The 20,718-nt window shown below is 41.2% G+C and overlaps 3 protein-coding genes and 1 non-coding gene across 4 annotated transcripts; 1 reads left to right on the top strand and 3 right to left on the bottom strand.

Moving 5' to 3' along the window:
* The first annotated feature begins 397 nt into the window (after positions 1 to 397).
* ninj1 (ninjurin 1) lies at positions 398 to 5,754 on the top strand. The gene is made up of 3 exons (XM_076110699.1): positions 398 to 775; positions 3,512 to 3,749; positions 4,797 to 5,754. Exons 1-3 carry the CDS (start codon positions 719 to 721, stop codon positions 4,937 to 4,939), a joined length of 438 nt encoding a protein of 145 aa, XP_075966814.1. The 5' UTR covers positions 398 to 718; the 3' UTR covers positions 4,940 to 5,754.
* Positions 5,755 to 9,921, bottom strand: card19 (caspase recruitment domain family, member 19). The gene is given in 7 exon segments (XM_076110697.1): positions 5,755 to 7,803; positions 7,954 to 8,019; positions 8,225 to 8,287; positions 8,383 to 8,539; positions 9,294 to 9,433; positions 9,874 to 9,895; positions 9,898 to 9,921. Coding segments are annotated over 7 exon segments (582 nt in total). The 3' UTR covers positions 5,755 to 7,693.
* On the bottom strand, positions 6,386 to 6,513 carry LOC142970774 (U6atac minor spliceosomal RNA). The gene has a single exon (XR_012959299.1). It is a non-coding gene; the product is annotated as a U6atac minor spliceosomal RNA (small nuclear RNA).
* Positions 9,922 to 10,665: 744 nt separating the features above from the next.
* LOC142970635 (protein bicaudal D homolog 2-like) lies at positions 10,666 to 20,718 on the bottom strand. The gene is made up of 8 exons (XM_076110990.1): positions 20,358 to 20,718; positions 17,459 to 17,671; positions 16,494 to 16,646; positions 15,772 to 16,218; positions 14,115 to 15,107; positions 13,773 to 13,924; positions 13,081 to 13,297; positions 10,666 to 12,004 (listed from the first exon to the last, which is right to left on the bottom strand). The coding sequence occupies exons 1-8, from the start codon at positions 20,592 to 20,594 to the stop codon at positions 12,002 to 12,004; spliced, it is 2,415 nt and encodes an 804-aa protein (XP_075967105.1). The 5' UTR covers positions 20,595 to 20,718; the 3' UTR covers positions 10,666 to 12,001.

Below are 20,718 nucleotides of genomic sequence, written 5' to 3'. Positions count from 1 at the left end.
ATTATGTTCCACTAAATCCAATTAGTGTTGGTGTTACTGCTGGGAGATCCCCAGGGGCCTTGGAGAACTCCAATGTTTTATTTGTTACATTTATTTTTTTGTAATATGCACTACCAAAGCATACACTTAAATTACATTTGCTTTCTTGTAGACGGCTCTGTGAAACAATGTAAGTTGTAACATCTTTACTATCAGTTGATGGTACGTTCACATGGCGGATATCGTAAAACAAATTTGGGTTTAATCAAGTTGTGACAAACTGTAGCGTGCCAAAGAGTTGAGCCTGTGGCATGCAGTACCGCACTAATACGCAGGACTGCAGTAACGAGTTACGTTCCCTTCGCAGTCTTTCCAGTCGATGATGACTAACAGCCAACTGGACTACAGTCTAAGTGAAAGCACTGCTTAGCGCACACATTACATCAGGGCTTCAGTTCAGCTGTAGGTACTCATAACCCCGCAGACAGCATCGCTAGTGAGCAGCCTCCCCGGCTCAAACTTCTCCTAACAACCCACATTTTTTTGAGGACGTTTCGCTCCCAAGTTGGAGGGGCGGTAGCCTGGAGCTTTTCTCCCCTTTGTTGACACTGCAGTTTTTTTTTTTTTTATTATATTATTTTACTATTGTACCCGTGCCCGCCGGCTGGACCACCGACTCTTTTAAAGCTCACACTATATATGAATATACCATTCGGGATATTACGCGGTTACTAACAGGATGGCTACAGAAAACTTGGAGATGAACGGCCATCCAGACCGAAGCGGCGGGGCGGAGGTAAGTGAAGGCAGCACTAGTGCCCGTTTCAAAGGGCATGCTTCCTGCTCACTGGTGTGGAGATACCACCAATGTCCCGTCCGGCTCAGTCGAGGCTAAACCCCTCAGAAACACGAGTAACGTTTTGAGATAGTTGTCTGGTACACAATATACATGGCTGCTTGGTTTTCATGCATCTCTCCCATCATCCATTCAACACATCATAATAGTGTTTTACAGTCATTATGGTAATTTGACCGGTTAGCAGCGTCTCACTGGATTACAATGTAATTTGTGTTTGTAGTCTGTCCTCTGCTGTCCTCTGCTGTGGCTCAGTTTACACTTAATAATAGACGAGGTGAGTGTCGGTTAGTTCCTACAATCATTGATCTGTTGAAGAATCCAGCTGAGTGAACTCAGCCAGTGACCCAAATCATGGATGATTTGAGTTTAAAGGTTTAAACTGTGCTCGTTGTATCGTGGTCACATTCAGGGATGAAACCACACGCCCCAAAGCCCCTCAACAATACGTCTCTGTGTAGATCGCAGTCTTCCCCCTAAATACCTGGTATGTAATGCATGACAAGTTATCTATGAATGTGGTACAATGTAACAAAGTACATTTTGTGTTCATTTGAACAAAACTTTAAATGGGAAGTGGTTGTAAATTGTGTCACTGGACTCACTTCAAACAAAACAAAATGAATCTACAACTACTTTAAATTATTGTTTAATTGTTGAAGTGCTTTTATTGAAATTATTATATCTTTTTTAACTTATTCTCTCTTTTAACTGTTTTTTCATATAATTTTAAATGTAATATCTTTGGCACTTTGATTGTTAGTTGGATGCAAGCGATTTAAAGATGTCATCTTGGGTTCTGGGAACATGTGGTCGGCTTTTTTTTTCTTTCTTTTAAAACACTAACCCTTATAGATTAACCCAAAAATGACATATATAGATACTTAGAAATAATAACTACTTTCCAGCTTACTTGTTTCAGAGTTTCTATATATTGTGTTATATTTTAAACATTACCAGTAACTTCTCTGGGGCAGCAAGCCTCCCATGATCAAGAAGACATCAAGTCAAGTTTACTTGTTGAACTCAATATCACATATTATATCTGGGGGCTTCTCAAAAACCACATGGCACATAAGGAAAAAAATGATAAAGATGTTGGAAAAGGAAAGTCAAAGAGAGATCACCACTCCTTGGAAAACACGGGCCGCATAGGGAGCCCTGTGTTCAGAAGGCAGCTACAAAAACAAAGAAAAAGAAGTCGTGGCAGCGAGTGAGCGACAGTTAGTGACCCTGCTGGTTTACCACAAGAGCACTTGTTTCCTCTTTGGCTTGGCAGGTTTTCAGAGGTGAAGACACGGGAACGCTTTGAGTTTGAACCTCAAGGGCTGGTACTGTTGGTTGCTCTAAACGACACTCCGCCCAGATGAAACCCTGAGCACTGACCTGAACTCATATGAAGAGAATTAGAGGTCTCAGCAGTAACCCTTGGTTTCCTGTGATGTAATATTTAAAATGTGTTTTTCTCCTGCACGACAAACAAAATGTATTTCTTTGCGGTTCCGCAAAAAGGAATGAAACAGATTTCTCAACCTCCTCTTCCTGAATAAATTAGTCAGTCCACTTGCGTGTTAATGGCACATGAATTTCTGCTTATTGCACAGCATATTTAATAATATTACGCTTGATTATTGTTATAAGTGCATGCTTCACATGTGCTCGCTGTACGTTTGGTGTATTTGAAAGACGTTCATAAGCGTAAATCCCTCACGTTTTCCAACACATTTGGGTGGAGGCCGGTTTCAGTTGTGTGACCTGGTCAGCCTGAAACCAAGACTGTGGCATGACAAATTATGGTTCACCTTTGGACTGAAACCAACTCGGTGACCTTCCGAGTGGGTGTTCCACTTTGAAATAAGCCACCGGACACTTTCACTTCCAATAATAGCTTTCATAGCAAACAAAACGACTGGGATTGCACAAATCTGGGTCTTAGTGTTGTCATGCTGATTTCACTTCTGATTTATTCTCATGTGGGAATTTACATACGTATTGTGTTGGTTACGATGTTAGTTTTGATGAAAAAGTCCCCGTTTGTGCTACTGACACATTTCTGTAAATTGAAATGACAAGTGGGAGATGTTACAGGCTGAAAAAAAATCCCCCATCCAGCTACACATTTCCTAAGAAGGTGAAGTCATACTTTCCAGACATTCACACGTTTACATGGAATCCAATGTGACGGCAGCAGCGGAGTGCTTTCATTTCCCCCGTGTTAAACTTCATTTTTAAATTCCACGTTTACCCAAGTTTCAGGATAAGAAAGTAGGTGCTTTTGCTGATTCGGCGGCACAGTTGTGAAAGTAAAAAAAAAAGGTCACAGTTTTTATTTCTATCACAGCAGTACACTGACAGAGAGGGTTCATGACCTCTGCAACAGAGGTCATGTTTGGTGGAAGGGGGAAACACGTTGTTGACATTGTGAGGTAGGGCATGGCATGGGCGGAGATCTGCTCTCTCCGAGCGCCCCCTCTATTTTTTTTTTTTTTTTTACATGTATTTAGTTAAATGAGGGCTGTTGAGTTTAAAAGATACCCGAGACACTACCTCATTACCATAATTGACCCATTATTAGAATAAATATAAGAGATATACCTGACCAGGCTTTTTGAGGTATCACATCTCTACCCGTCACTTATGTGTCATTCTGATGTCAGGGTTTGTGTTTGTGTTCAGGTCCCGCTGCAGGGCCCCCGGAGGAGGCAACAGGGGCATCTGAACATGAACCATTATGCCAATAAGAAGAGTGCAGCAGAGAGCATGCTGGATGTCGCTCTGCTGATGGCCAATGCCTCACAGCTGAAGGTTGTGATGGAGCAAGGACCGGGTTTCACCTTCTATGTGCCCCTCATCACTCTCATTAGCATCTCCCTCATCCTACAAATCATAGTGGGAGTTCTGCTCATCTTCATCGGTAAGTGTGGAATCCGTTCGGCAAACTTTAGCATTCACAAACGAGACGATTTACAGTGATACCAAAATATATACATATATTATGTGTTGTGTTTTGTTTCTGCTGCACTCTAAATGTGTTAGTGTCTTCTACTGCAACATTGTGTAAAAGTACATTTGAATTCTGTGCAGACAACCGAGTGTGAAACTCAGTATCCAAACCTTTTTGAGAGACACTGAAATCACACACGCACACAGACTCATTAAGTCACAGGTGTAACTTTTTGGCCTGCTGTGACAGCCAAAAGCAGGGCAAGAAAACCTGTAACGATGTGTGTGTGCATGTGTAACTTCCGTGTCATGCACATTATGGGAACTGACAACTGCTTTTAATTGGTATTCAGATGCTCACGAAAGCAGATCTTCCATTTTGTTCTCAGTCTTTGTGTTGATATCATTTATGCAGAAATTGCATTTTGACATTTGGTCATTTTTCTGTACAACAAACCTATTTGCAAACTTGATAAATGTATAAACGTCCTCATTTACAACGGGTGATTAACAACCAAAGGCCTTGAAACCATTCATGCGCTTCATTTCACAAGAATAACATCTTATTTAAGCATATTTGGTCTCATAAACATAAGCAGAAGTTTGTATTACCACACAGTGGGGTGCTCCCTCCTCCCTTGTATTCTTATCTTATTCCAACAGAGAACACTATTGTGACAGAGAGCTTAGAGTTTAGAGAGCCACAGCAGGAGGAAACGCTTCTGCCTTCAGCCGTTTCCAATTTTAAAGTGCTCTCTTAACTTTGGGGAAAATGTCATTGGAGATTTGCCAAGTCAAAGATGGCCAGTAAAAACTACAGATCTGAATGCTGACGGAGAGAAAAGCTAATTATCACCTGAGGGCAGCGCTGTCAGATGCTGTTAGTTTATATCTGCTCAGTAATGATGACTTCACCGCTAATCTGACAGGAAGATGTGTGCCGTGGTGGAGAGGAGGGCACTCCTACCGACTTGGCAAACCTCAATAATGACTTCTTGTTTGATTTCTGTTTCGTCAGTTAAGTGGAACCTGAATGATGAAAGCATGCACTACAAGCTGAACATCCTGGAGAATGTCTCCACGGCCTTCGTCTTTGTCATAGTCGTGGTCAATGTCTTCATCACAGCGTTTGGAGTCCAGCGACCCAACCCGAGCTCTTGATCACCCTTCGCCTCACTCTCCTGCTGATCGACCTAGCAAAGATGGACTTCCACTTTATTTATGCAAATGAACAGGATATTTATTCACCAACTAAATGGCATCACAGGTGCACGTGTTTTTTATGTGATTCAACCTCCCAGGCTGTGTGTGTGTGTGTGTTTTAGAGTTCATTCGTTCTCTAACCATGGCTATGGACAAATGTACGGTCAGTTTTTATTTCATGTGGTAAACCAACAGGGTGTTACCTCTTATCATGCTCAGGTTACTGATGCAAATACATGATTGCCTTTACTTACAAAACAAACATATCAGGAGTAGAATACCGTCTCCTGGAAAAAATACGTTCTATTGTTACTCTGAAATGTGTCATTTAATGTATACCTACATCTTTATAAAAAAATAAAATAATAATAAACATCGCCACAGCATAATCCAAATGACATTCTTATTAATGAGAGCACCAGGAGCCATCTGAGCGTGCTGCTGCTCTGATGGCATAAGATGATTAAACAGCTTTATTGTGGGCGCAAATGTTTTATTTACACTGTTAAAAACCTCAAACAATCAATGAAGTGGACTTTACATGCTGTTTTTTTTAAGTGATATGCAAAGTCGATTGTGTAATGTTTAAAGGGATATACCTGTATATATATATATTAGCTTATGTCTTCAAGTGTTTGTGCATTGAGGTATATAGTGTATGTCACTTTTTTTTAAGGACCAAATATTTTTTAAAGCTTTTACTACGATGATCTTGTATTACACACTGAATATTTAAAATGACATTTATAAATAAAACCACAGAAGTGATAAGATGTTTGTTGTCTTGTTTATTCTTATAATGCATTTTTTTTTTTGTATTGTACAAAGAAAAAAGTCTCAGTTTTACAAAATGTAAGGCCAAACACAGAATGTGACAAACTTTCAGGCACTGGACTCAATGAGTAGACATTCATTGATAAGCATCAGAAATCAATTATCAATATTTCCTTATAAAATATCAAAATAGTTGAGTACAAGAATAACAAGAAAAGCCATGCAAGTTGAATACATCTTTTCAAAGAAATACAGTTTAACAAAGCACCATCATAAGAGTTAGTGTGTGTTCAGAGACCCGTCTCTCTGTTATTCAGAGACAATAAATTGTTTATACAGTTTGAGAAATACCATCAAATTGTATCTGCCTGTTTGAGGTAAATACATTTCTGCCAGACGTTGTATTTAAAAAAGGCGTAAAAGAAGAAGAAACAAAAGAAGATGACGGGATTTATAAACATAGTGCTACTCTGTGAGATCAGGCCAAAAGGAAAAATAAAAGTTGCCATCCTGACCCAGAAACAAGGACACAGGAAATGACTCATGCATGTTTCCGGTCTTTAAGTAAACGGGGAGAAGAGCAGACGTGGTATGTAAGGCATTGTTTACAGAAAGTCAAAGACGTACGATTGAAAAATATGGTCAGAGATGCCACAACGTAAGTGGCAGTGCCTTAACCGTATGTGTGTTGATGGCCACGAGGGCCAATTCCATCCTTGTCAAGGGGAGTGCTAACCTTCTCTCCTTTCATACAACACGCTATAACACTCCCCCTATCAAGTATATATACACGGAGCTGTCCGCCTTGGTTTCACTTATGGTGTAACTTTCGGGTTGTAAAAATAAATACATTTATTAAACACAGCTGTTGAATGGGTCCTTGGAAACGAGTTTGTATGCGACTGTGCTTCATATTTATGAACCTGAACTTGATAATTGTATCGTTTCTTTGGGTAGTAACTCTACCCACAATGCACTGCACTGGTAGAGCGGGATATCATTGGTAGAAGCAATCACGTGGCTGCAAATCTCGTCTAAAGTATTATTCTATGGACACAGCTCGATTTGTTTCTGGCTGTTCGTCACATAATCTTTCTTTTGTTCACACGTGAGAAGCAGAATTTCGAGGATCTCTTATGAATCCACACGCCAGCACATTTGTGCAGTTTGGTGAAGGAGTTCACTTTTGGCCACAAGAGGGCAGCTATGTTCCATCCAGAGCTCGTGACAGTACCTTCTCTTTACACTGCTATGGACAGTCATCTTTGTTTGTGAGAGGACATTGAAATGCATTTCAGTAGGCTTGACATCAGTGGTAACTGAGCAGAGAAGGAAGTATAATTCTTCATTACCAAAATAAATGTAAGTAATGAGTCTCAGCACCAAGGTGTAAGGCAGATCACACAATGCAGGTTGTTGCTTTTGAATTTAAGGATAATAAATATATACCGGCAAAATGTCCTGATGAGACGGAGGCTATACTTTTTGAAGTGCTGAAAAATAGATCCTATATGGTCAAGAATGTACCTGCAATTGTTAATATTTTTTCAATTAAAATAACTTTTTTTATCACGAGTTCAGTCAATATTTCCTTTTTCCATTGGTTTGTAAAAGCTGTTTTATGTAATTTAATTAGCTTGTTTTTGCTTTCACTGTGTTCATCTCTCGAGTGCATTCAGTCCCTTTAATCCACTTCAATAGATATCAACACATGAGGAAATAAGAGCAAATTGCCAAATGCAGATCTGAATTTACCCCCATCTATAAATGTCTCCAAATTGAGAAATTTAGATCACACGCGAAAAAAATATATACAGTACAACTGTGTACAAAATTAGTATTCAACTCCTGAAAAGATATAGTGTGCTGTGCTTTGGTACACGTGGCATTTATACGAGCAGTACTGCTGGAACACCTGGTTGTGAAGGAGTCGCCCCCTTACTTCAGGAGGCTGTCTTCAGTGTACCATATGAGAACCTCCTGAGCTCTTCTCTTCAAACCCAGAGCAGCCATCCCGAGGGCCCGGCTACCTCCCGTCACTTTCGCCTCTACAGGACAAACACATCATCTTTGTAACTCTGAATCAACAGCATTAAGTGGAGTTATATTTTCAAAACACATGCATGCACTAAAGTTAATATCTGACAATATCTGACTTGCAGTGTCAGGCGACGTTAAACAACTGGAGAACTACTCACCACTGTAGTAATAGATTAAAGTCATTCCCACTGCAACGCCGAAACAGCCCAGAAAGAAGAAGGGACCTGGAGAGCGATGAACGCATAACAACATACATGTAACTATCTGGTGTGTGTCAGAGCTAAATAACCACCTGACACACTTCTAGACTGGAAAAGGTTTTCATCACTATTCCTTATTTTAAGGTCATCGTTAAATCATCTACTGGTTATTCTACAGTTTGAATGTTGCAGATATATTAACATACATTATTTTAAATGAACGTCTTACCTCTGTCGTTCAGAACATGTCTCTGTTGGTAGACACGTGGACATGCCAGCGGATCTAAGGAATCTGGATCAGATGGTTTTAGTGTGCGGACTAAAATGTAGAATATACTAGAATACAAAACCAAATATGTATAATCCAAATAATGAATGAACACAAACCTCTGAGGCGGAGCCGCGTGGGCAAGCTGTAGTACACCTCCTCTACATGCAGGTGAAGAGCTCGGTAGAACTCCCTGCAGGCTTCCTCTCCTTTCCCCTGCAGGTGCGCCAGGAGCTCACCGAGTCGAACACTCGTGGGCACGTCCAAGTTTCTGAACTGGAGAACAATAACAACAGTTAAAATATGACTTATCAATGATATGATGATATGGGATTTCCTTTCCTGGAGTGCTTGCTTACACAGCTTGCCCATGACAGAATGAAGCGTCTTCATAAATGGTTTCATGTATTCACATCAAAGTGTTGTTTCATCATGTTGTCATGAAACTTGTACAACTGAGACAGGATTTCTTGGGACAGTTCTTAACCACAGCCTCTGATCAGGCCAGAGGACCCACGGATCTGAATGCATTAGTGACATGAATCAGATGCTTGAGAAGAAATATATGTTTACATGCAATGACACAACATAACTAAGTAGATCTGCTCACGTCATCTTAAATATGTTTGTTGAAGAACAATTGTAAGATATTTGTACATTCCTACAGCATTTGCATCTTATTCAAATCATTATTTTACTCCACTTCAGGGGGAAATAATGCATTGCTTACTCCATCACATTACCGCTATAGTTACCTTTACTTTAGAGATTAAGATTTTGCAAATATATGCATGGAATATGATGCAATATATATTACATTACAGCACATTCAGCTACACCATTTAATGCTGCTTACAAGTCGATACAGCAGTAATAATAGGAAAGTAAAAGACGAAAGTATTACACGGTGTCATTCTGCCGCATAACACGTTTATAATATGTCGCATTCAACTTTGCTGTATGTTTTTAATATCTTCCACCTCTGCCTGCATGGGACCAGGACAGGGAAGACCTTCGTGTCAGGACTTACTTTCGTGGCCTCCTTGTCGGAGAGGATCTGCGGGTAGATTCTGTTGAGCTGCAGGATGACTTTGTCCACCAGCTCCGTGTCCAGTCTCCGGTCGGCTCTGAGGAAGGCGCTGTCCTCCGTCAGCTGCTCGTGAAAACTGTCTGTCCACGATAACAGAGACACGTTTAAAAACAAGCGTTACAAACACAAACAGCCTTCCATTCACTGACAACAGGCTCGCCTGTTCCTTTAGAGGAGGGGACGACACGCATCCACACAGGACACCGACAGGGAACTTGACATTATAGTGGCAGGAGAGTGAGAGGACACGGGGGATTTGGAAACGTCTGTTGACAGCTATCGTGTCGGTTGACAACCACTTGAAGAGTAAGGCTCTTTCTAATGGCAGTTGAGAAACTTTTTCACAAACAGGACTGAGACGTTACATTGTCATTGGCCAAGCGAGGCGACCGTTGAAGTCGTTAACGCTGTGGTTAATGTTCGTTATTTGGAAGTTATGTGCAGATATTAACGCTAACAAAGAGGGCTAACTACATGGTAAGATAAAGCGCTAGTCTTCGATTAAGAAAGACACACAAACCTCCCATTGTGGAGTCTCCCCTCTGTCCTCTGTTTGGACACGCCCCATGACGTCACCGCGTAGGCAGGGAGCGGCTTACGTAAACGTCTCTCAAAAAAGGGGGAAAAAAACTATCTATCTACTATCCTTTTCACCGGAAATGAAAATGAATATTGCAAAGATATAAGAAATAACATAGTATGCATTCATTTAATTATTGACCAATACAAACTATGTTTTATACAGACAAACTGGAATTTGTTTTGAATATGTAACTAGGGGCACATACATAATGTAATATTAACGTAACAATCTGTTTTGTGAATCTCAGAATTTAAATGGGTATATTTTACAAACACATTTTTACCTTCCTCCAATAAAAACGCATGTTTTAACAGTATTTGACCATGTTTCATTCAAGACTAAACAAACAAAAAGTGTATGTACGTTACAAATAAATAGCTTATTGTGTACACATTTTTAACAATAAGTTCGAGGTATATATCTATTTTTATTTATATATATTGAGATGTTTGTAAGCACAATGATGTACTTTATATTTAGCTGCTGACTAGTCTGTATGTATCAGAAGAAAATATACAAAGGCAAAAAATAGACAATAGTACAGCCGTTACTAAACTCACGGAACCAACAATATTGTATTCACTCCTCACACATAATATAGGTTACTAAGCATTATGGTAACAAAAATATATTGTCAACAGTGGAAGAAGAAAGCACTTGTAAAAAAAACACATATGTTGTGAAATGGTAGTTACCTTATTTTTGATTCATAAAGAACAACAATGACGCTATTGTGAAAGTTAGATTTATTTCTTCACCAGCCATAACCATTAGCAGAGACAGTAGCCCAAAGTCATGAGTATGCTAGTGTTTTACCACAAGTTCAGTCTCGTCAATATTATGACCACCTCTGCTCACACTCCCTTATGAAATGAAAAGGACGACGACATCCTGCAGTCTGAACAGTGTCAAATAAATACAATTGCAGTTATAGTAAAAACATTTTAAAAAATCAATGAGGACCAAGTATGTGAGCAACATGTACAATATTTGTTTTTTTTACATAGCATACACATTTAGTTGTCTTTTTCTTGCCATGTTTGCAAATTGCACAGAAAAATGGTACTGCAGCTTTGTTTGCAGATTTCAGGACTCAAAAGGTTTTAAAAAAAAGTTGTATTAAAACAATTACATTAAAAACTCTCCTTCATTAATAAAGTTTATGAATACTATTAACATCTGACCTTAACTTAAACATCTTTAAATAAGCTTTGCATTAATACTCTTCCTAAGTCATAAAAAGCATACTTGAGTTTGTAACAGCTCTGCCACGTCTACAAAAGAGCAGCCCAATTACACAACATGTAGTGAGACCCTGAAACTCAAGCTCCATATTCACAGGGTCATATAGTGAAAATAATATATTGAACTATTTGAATGAGCTAAACAGGAAAATTGGTTATCAAGAATACTGATAACTTTGAAAGAGTCTCTGGGCCGATAGAAAGGCACCCACACATTTAAGGCCAAAAGTAACACTACTACGGTAGACGAGTGGATTCATCTCTTTTGTTGGATTTCAACCAGTGAGTGAAAGTTGTGAAATAACTACATACTCTCTGGATGTGTTGCTATAAAATAAATAGGGATACAAATATGTTGAATCACTTGAAAATATCACCAAGAATCTGGTAGATAAACATGCACATCCGGTAAAAAAAGCATCATGTAATACTTGAAACAATTAGTATGATGAGAGGAATCACCTAAGAGCAAGTGAGAAACAAAAAGTGCACAGTCAGGATTACACAGGCAATGGGTAATTAGCAGAACACGCATCTTGATTCTTCCGCTGGTTCGAAAACAATAGTGGGGCATATTGTTGGCATAGTGGTGGCATAGTGGTGGTGGACTGCAGTTGGCAACTGATGCGATGAGTCATTCTTTCTGCATGTTCAACATAAAGTTACATATTTGTTTTGGCACTCTAAAACAAGGCCCTTGGAAAATACTGTTGTGTATGTTCTTGTGTTAGCGAAGACATGATTTGGACCATGATTAGAGTGAAGGAACCAGATCACAGACACTCTGACGAACCTCCTTAAGGACACTTGGCGTGATAGATTTACTGCAAATGGAAAAGAAGTAAATCACATTAGATTGATTGTTGATTGATTGTTGAAATTTCCACTTAATTACTGAAATGAGATTCATGAAGGTAGCAGTTAGGAAACTTAGATGGAAGCAGGAAGCAAAAGACTCGGGTGTGTAACGCATGCAGGCTTCAACGAGTCACTGACAAGACCATTTTCATTCAAATAGTTTTGACTTTTTACACAACTCTTGTATGCCGACATAAACCTTTTTAATCCTGAATATATTTGATAGAAAAAAAACATGATTATTGAAGTGAAAACTGAGCATATTAATGCCACAGTTTTTCATAAATATTATTAAAATCAGTATCACACAAGCCGTTTCGGATCAGTGATAGAAAGTTGTAACATGAACTGAGATTACATATAAATGAATGGTTTTTAGAAGTGTAATGAGGTAAATTAAATTCTAAAATAAAACTTATTTTGGCCGACTCCTCAGAAAGGCTTTTCAGCTGAAAATACTCCGCACTTTGTTCACATCACATTTTGTTGGTCACTCACCGGCACACTAACACGGCACAGAACTCAAACAATTTCCAAATGAATTATACCGGTTTATACTTATCACAGCAAATTTGAAAGGCCAAATAATGATATAAATACCACACAGAAGAAAAGACTTATACTCCACGATCAGGAGATTGTTGCCAACTGAATAGATTCTTTATATTTATTTTACTGTGAAAACATGAAATTCAAACTAAAATTTAAAGTATGATTGTTTTTACGCTAGGAAAGGACCAAGAATAGCACAAAAGAAAGGAGTAGCTCTCAACTCGTCTAACATCGTAAACACAACCATGTTTTGTCAACAGTACAAACGTATCAAATAGTAATAACACTAGTATGCCATGTATAGTGGCTCTACAAACAGAGCTCTTTGTGTTAAAAAATATGAGTGCATGCAAAGCCTGAGCGAAATGGAAATCTTAAAATACAGATATAGAAGTTTAAAAAGCCCACACAAAGCCTTGTATGAGAACCCAGTGCCTCCGCTGGTGCTCTGTGGCTCAGAGCTGGTTCTGCAGTACAAGTTGTGACTTACATGATGGCTGGAAGAGGCTCCCTTGGCCTTTGTTTTGCCCTTGGCATTGTTGCGGCGCTCCTGCTCGTGGTGAAACTCCAAGTCCTCCAGGCGCTGGGTTAAGGCCAGTTTCTGCTGGATGGACATACGCAACAGAGAATTCAGGGTCTTCTTCTCATCCTCAGCAGCGATCAGCTGCCTCTGCATGTCATCCAGCTGAGTCACGTACTCATCACACCTGAGGGAAAGAAAGGGGAGAGAAAAGAGTGAGAGAGAGGGGGGGGGGAAAGGAGGAAGATACACATTATTTCCAGCAGGTGGAGCAATGTGCCTTGAACTGCTGCTACTGTCACATGTTTTCTCCATTTCCCTGACAGCATTTTCCAGATGGGGGAGGAAGACGTCTCCGCTAGCTCACTCGCACAAGTATTACATCAGAAATCCCCACAATGCTTTGCGTCTGTCACAAACATACACCCCGACAATAAAATAGTTTGAATTCTATTTTCATTATTAGGAAAATGTGTTGAAAAGAGGCAGAATTTGCAGGATATAAAGAAATATCATTGCTCTTTCCTGTTACACATACGATACAATAGTTGTCATGCATTATGGTGCGAGCCCTGAACCACTTGGCCACCAGGATTGCCACATGATGGTTCATGTGTGCGTTTGTCAGGAATTAAATGTAAACCAGTTACGTATGATCTTACCTTGTAGCAAACATGGCTCGGAGAGAGGAGAACGTTGCGGCGTCCTCTTTCAGAGCCTTCAGTTCATTGCGGAGCTTCATTATTGTCTCGGTCACCATGGCCTTCTCGCTCTGATACTTACTCTTCAGGTTGGACAGAGCAACCTCAGCCGTCTAAAAGGAATAGCATCTTATATAATCATTCATTCATTCATTATTCATTCATTCATTCCGTGCACTTCTGTCAGGTCTAAACTCAGCGGTTATTTTTAGCTTAAGACTACTACCCTTTACTGTTGTACTTGTCAGTTTGAGAAAAAGCAGCCATGCATACACACAGACACACCCAGAGTGGTCCTCTGACCTGTTTGTTGGCCTTCAGCACGGCTCTGAGAGTGGCGATCTGTTCCCTTTTGGTGCTCAGTAGGGACTTCAGTTTGAGGATCTCTCCCATGCAAGACTCTTTGTCCTTGTCCGACACTGTGCTCAGCTCCAGGTTAGCAAGTCTCTGGCGTGACAGCTCTGTGGTGCGGTCCACTGCCTGCTGCAGGTGGCGGATCTGGTCCCTGATGATGGCTACGAGGTTATAGACGTTCATGGGTTCCGGTCGGTGCTCTGAGACCGACACAACTGAGGCGCTGCTGGAATTTCCAGGTTCAGTCTCAGTGATCAGCCCGTTAGTGAGAAGTATGGAAGACTGGTGCTCCTTCCCTTCGTGCCCCTTTCTTACTATGGCCTTTCCATCTTTGTAGTAGTCGAGCATGACACGGTTAGGGGTCTCGTTGTTGCACATGCACACATGGTTGTAGAGATTGGCCAGCTCTTCACTGAACACTATGAGCTCATCCTGTGCCACATTGAGGCTGCCGAGTGATTCTCCTGCCGCCTCGCTGACCAGACGGAGCTCCTTCTCCAGATGAGCCATCTCTGCTTTGTCCACGTGGCTGATCTTCTCCAGGGACGCCAACTTTGACCTCAACTCCTGGATGTCGCTATCCAGCCGCGCTCGCTCACCTTCATACTGGGTTCGACACTCCTCGTACTGTGACCTCAGAGTCTTCAACTCCTGCCTCAGCTCCCCAGCTTCGGACACCGCCACGGTGTATTTACACTGGAGGATCTCGGGTCCGTTGATGTCCAGCTCGTAGTAGTCTCCGTCATCATGGCTGTCCCTGTCTTTTTCACTGTCGAGGGCAGACTGGCGCTCCTTACTGGCCTGAAGTTTCCTCATCGCGGTGAGGTTCTCGGTCAGCTTGTTGACCGTTTCCTTCTGCTCAGACACGGTCCCATAGGCCTGTTCCAGGTGCTTCTGGTTCTCCTGGAGAGAGTTGATCAGGACGGCTTTCTCCCGCTCCACCTAACATGAAAGTGCACGTGAACATAAAAGCACTTTCAGTCATTTGGCCAACTTTATAGCACCTAATCAACAACAAAATGAATGAAATAAAAGCAGCAACAGCCCTTGGGCAGCTGGAACACATTGTATCTTTCTCTCCTTTATAATCTAAGCCAGCACAGCTTCTCTCTCTCAGGACAGTTTGTCTCAAATTCCACAAAATTGATTTCAGCAAATACCCCCATAAAATGTCCACATTTAGTTAATGTAAAAATGCATAAACAATTAATATGGCCATAGATGATCAATAACAGGTATTTACACTGATCAACACTTGATACAGTCTCTTATGTATAAATGTTTTACAATACTTCCGTCAAATTGAGAAGTTGTTGTAACATAGGTATAATGTTCAATCTAATCATTTTGTTTTGCCACCATGAGGGTATGTTTAGGTCAAGTCACAATACCTACTCAAGTGCCTGTATGCGCACACTCAAAGATGCTCCCACGTATAGTTAGTTAGCACAATAAGCTTCTGTGCACGCAGATGCCGTGTGATACACAGATGTGTTTTAGTAGAAAGTTGAATGGACTAAATGAATGTGTTGGACACAAGGAGTCAGACAAACATTCAGCAAGTAATGGAGCTGGATTGTCAAAGAGCATCTCATGGATTTCATACCTGCACAAGCTGCTGTTTAAGTTTCTGGATCTCAGAGATGTTGAGCTCACTCAGCAGGTCGTCCACCAGGCCCGGAGCCGGCACGAAAGCACCTCCCCTCTTGTTCACAGCAGCTCTGTTGTCTCCATCGCCTTCACCCATCTTGGCCAAGCCGTTTTCAAAGCCTCTGATGAGATCGTCGTTGTCTGGCTCCTCGTGGAGTTTTAGGTTGTCGTAGGAGATACTGAAAGAGCTGCTGTACACAGAGCCGCCGATGGTCATGTAGTGGGAGAGCTCCTTGCGAAGACTGGCCTTCTGCTCGCGCTCCGTTTTAATCGTTTCTAAGGCCTCCGTCAGCTGTCGCTCCGCGATTTCTCTCAGACGCGCGGCTTCCTCCTGCTGGCTGTGAAGGCACTGGGAGTCCTCCTCCAGACGGTGGATCTCGTGCTTTAGACCTTCAAATTCAACCTGAGCAAATGTTCAAAAATATAAATCAAACTGTTAATAATTTGACTACTGCATTGATTTGTCCACTTGTGTTTCTTTACTTCACCAAAGAGCCTAATCACTTTCTTACATGACCCAATGACAAAGTGGTTATAGCACAAAAACTAATGTGTGTAGTTTGAGTCACAAAAAGGTGCTTAAACAGAAATAAACATGACTTTTTTTTCCTCCATGATCTTCACCCAGTTGAAAATGTGTAACAGAGTGAGTTTCATGCTCTATCTTCTTGGTCTTACCTGGGTCTGTCTCAGCACGGACACTTGTTTCTGCAGAGAGATGTTCTCCTCCTCCAGCTCGCTGTAGTCCTGCAGCAGACGAGCTTCTCGCACCTTGTACTCTCTCATGTCATCACGCAGCTGACCTCGCTGCAGCTCTGCCAGCTCGGAATTCTGTACACAGGAGTAGAGGAGAAGGAGATGTTATGGGAGAATGCATGAGAAAAAAAAAAAAAAAAGTACTTAAACATACATTCTAACTGTCTTTGAGTGACCCAGGCAGTGCAAACTACATCCTTGCAACCGTCTGGTCAAGTGATATGAGGATCAGTGTGTCAGCATGTTTCACATACCACAGGGGGGGGCAAGACTTTGGCAGGAAAGTGTAACGACGGAAGGAGGACAGGGTCCACTTACCAATCCGGCGCTACAGAGAGCCCTGGTGGAGGACATCCTTTGTGTCACTCACACTGGACCATTACATCATCTCTACTGCTGGTTTCACGGTAATCCCGCCAACTGACCCTCCCCCACTACAAGCACAAACAAGTGACCCAGACCACTAGAGCAGGTCTGGTCTCCAGGTCAGTCTTGACTCCAGTTAGCTCCACTAACCTTCTCTTCGAAACTATTTTGATTGTAACAGACTGAATTCTTGGATATCATTTGAAACACAGAAGTGCTTTGATACTGGCCTCCATTTAAACAGAAAGATAAACTAATCTGATTTTAGCACTATCAAAAAAGTAACATTTGATTTAGGAAAAGGCAAAAAAACGAATAATCTACTCGGTAAGATCAAGTTTTCATTGATACATAATGACTTCATCAACAGAATCTTGTATAATTTAACAGGCAGATTCTGAGATGCATTTCATATTGTTTATAAATTAGGACCAGCATAATTGAATTAAGATTTGATTCTAATGAGCACAACATGTATATCGTAAATCTGCTTTTTAATACTTGTATAAATTAACGATCACCTCTTTTATCTCCAGGCCGATGGACGACAGGCGATCGTTCTCAGCTTGTATGCTCGTGAGGGAGCCTTTGGCCAGTCGGAGCTCATTCTGCAGCTCCAGGACCGTCTGCTGGTGGAGAGCCTCCTTACTGGCAGACTCCAGCATCAGCGACTCTTCCCTGCTCTCCCCATCTTCTGCCACCCTCCTGTGGGCTGAATAAGCTTGTCCAAAGGCCTGGGGACAGAGAAAAGGAATAAACATCAGGGGAATACTTCTTTAAACAAGGAGTAATATCTGGCCTGTTTTAAGAATCACAAGTATGGCCGGAACAACCAAAGACGGTGGCGATAGAGAAGGGTTATTTTACCCAAACTGTTTCTTCAAAAATACAAAGAGCCTGTCATTAACTGAATTTATTACTGGCTGTCCATGTCGCCTATAGCGTTACAGTGCGGTGTTACCCTGCTGCTACATTTGGTTTTATGTCATAATGTTCATCTTACACACCAACAGAGCATGAAAACAGATTATTGTACGCACCGATTTCATTTGAAGTGCGTAAATCAGAATGTGTCATGCCCACATGACCAGCTGAAGGATGCTGATGTCAAATCCACATTCTTAGAAATCTGACTTGAGACAACTCAACGTTGAAATAGTCAGATACTATTTTGCAATTGATCCAAGAAGCTGCTGCATTTTTGGCATATATATTTCAGTCACTTTGGACCACGATACCCACGAAAAAACCCCCCAAGATGCAGCAGGAACTGGTGACATTAAAAGACACTCACTCTCTGGTCCAACAAAGGCCTTTCAATAGCAGAGAGGTGAGGCAGGGTCTAACGGAGGTATTGACAGAGTCAAAGCAATAGTTTCAATAGGATAGCAGGCTGATGTCAGATTCCCACAGCCATCTGACTAAAAGGCTTGGAGACATCCAGCCAACGAGCACTGAGCCAACATCTACTGTCCAAGAGAGCCCTGGAACCACCACAGAGCTGTCACTCTCCTTCCCACCAGCGCCTGACACCACCTTGTATTCCTCAAACGTTTCCAGTCAAACAAAAGGAAGTGTGTAACGAGCAGTGGTCAGTCGTAATGTGCAATACATCTGTAACCTAAAGCACTGTGGGTGCTGCTGATGGATGATTAGCTCACTGACTAAAGAGAGAAGCAACACTCAGAATCATGAGATACCAAGACTATGACAACAACAGTGAGTCACAGTGACTGGACTCGATCCCATTAATAATAATATAGTGTGGAAATGCCTTAGGATGCAGTTCCTCTTAAGTTTCATAAACTGTCTGTACGACTCTGACTAAACTGAGCAGAAGAGGAAACACCAACTTCTCTCTCTTGAAATACAGTCAAACTTCCCCACAAGTTCGGATCCCAGGAGCTAATATCACTTCTTCTTTGGAGTTGGGTAAAACCAGGCTCAGGCAGCTGACTTTGATGGTGTTAATGAACGATGAACACCTCCTTGCCATGTGAACCAAGGTCTCTTCTAACTGCTTCAGTGACCCAACCACGTTGACAAATCCCCAAAAGGTGTAGCTGGTGGGAAACCAGAGACTAGTACTGTTGGAGTTGTGGGTTAGAAATGTCTCTAACGAACAGAATAAATAAATAACAGATTAAATATAAATAAGAATCTACAATAACATCCTCACCAGTAAAAGTATTATTTAATCATATCTATAACTTTAATTGTACTTGTCGAAACGAAATTAAAGATATGTTTAAATCTTTAAAAAGTACAAGTGTCTTCCTACTGTGTCCTATCTTCCTATCAAAAGGACATTTCAGATATCCACAATTACTTTTTTCCTATCAAGAACTGTTATTTTAGATATCCACAACGTCATTCTTTCTAGGGAAAAGGACATCTCTGACTCTTGCTAATGATGTATATTTGGCTATCAATATTCTGATATTCATAACTGCATTTCTGATATCTAGAATGCACATTCTGGATATATGCAATAGAGTTCTTACTAATAAAAAACAAACATGTCAGCGATCTACAATCCAATTATTACTAGTCAGAACCATATACTGTGGTCATAACTGAAATGAGCCATTTTGACATTGCATTGTCATAATTCTAATTGTAGATATCTGTAATGACAGTTTTACAAGTCACAATGTTTCTTGGATATTCAAAATTACATTATTGACATGTGCAATGTTTTTATTTTTATTTTGGATATGTGAAATTAAAATGATGACTAGGAAGAATTGAATCACGGATACCTGCGATACATATCCAGTATTAGAAGTCCATAAGAGCCTGACCCTTCCTGTTACTTTTAAACCCAATAAACTAAACAGCTGGTTGGCCACATAGGCATCTAAATTTGACATACTGCTGCAGCTGCAGACATCTAATTTGAAGGCCTCAACCTTACATACCAGGAGCAAGTACGGGCATGCGACCAAAGAGAAATGTTAAATGTATCCGTCAATGTGAAGAAAATACATAAATGATAAACCACACGACTACCTAGAAAACTGTGCATAGCGTTTGGCTGCCACATCATGACCTTATGACAGACTTCGTACAACGATGTCAGACACCATTATTAGCTCGTCAGTTCACTCTCACTGACACTTGTTATGGTGTTTGAGTGCATGAGCTCAAGTCATACCAAGTTATGGCTGAGCTTGCCAGGAACCAGGCCCGTGATAGTGACTTACGATGGTTCTGATTACAGACGGTGTGGTTCTGACTGACACGTTCACAGCAGTGGACAGAATGTTGACCGTTGGTGCACCAAAATCTTAACTGTTTATATGCTGCTAACGGACTATTTGATAGGTTGAACGCCGGGTATTCTCAAACCGATACCATTACCGTTATAACTTTACACATTTTAAAGTGCCTGGCTCTGTGGCTATGACCTCAGGTTACCTCCTTCAGCTGATCCAGCTCATGTCGAACCGTCTCGTATTCGGTCTCCAACTCATCGAATCGCTGCTTGAGCAGCTGTTTCTCCTCCAGCACCGCCAGCCCGTACTCAGCCGCCTGGATCTTCTCATGGGTCGTCTCACGGAGCTCCCGGGTGAGACGCTCGACCTCTACTCGAAGCCACTGCGGCCCGGCCTCAGTCACCAGTACCGCTTCGGGGAATTCCTCCTCCATAGACATCTTGGTGAGCCGCCGACACTCACACAACTGTAACGGGACCAAGCCCTTAGCTAGCAAGAGCAGCACACAAAACCACCAAAGACCACAAATCACTGCAGTCTTTGTTTGAGCCGCATTGTTGGCA

The sequence above is a fragment of the Anarhichas minor genome, unplaced genomic scaffold (genome assembly GCF_050575085.1).
Source record: "Anarhichas minor isolate MPS153535 unplaced genomic scaffold, ASM5057508v1 ptg000043l, whole genome shotgun sequence".
Taxonomy (NCBI): Eukaryota; Metazoa; Chordata; class Actinopteri; order Perciformes; family Anarhichadidae; genus Anarhichas; species Anarhichas minor.
The sequence above is the reverse complement of the archived record's forward strand: the minus strand, read 5'-3'. Positions and strand labels throughout refer to the sequence as shown.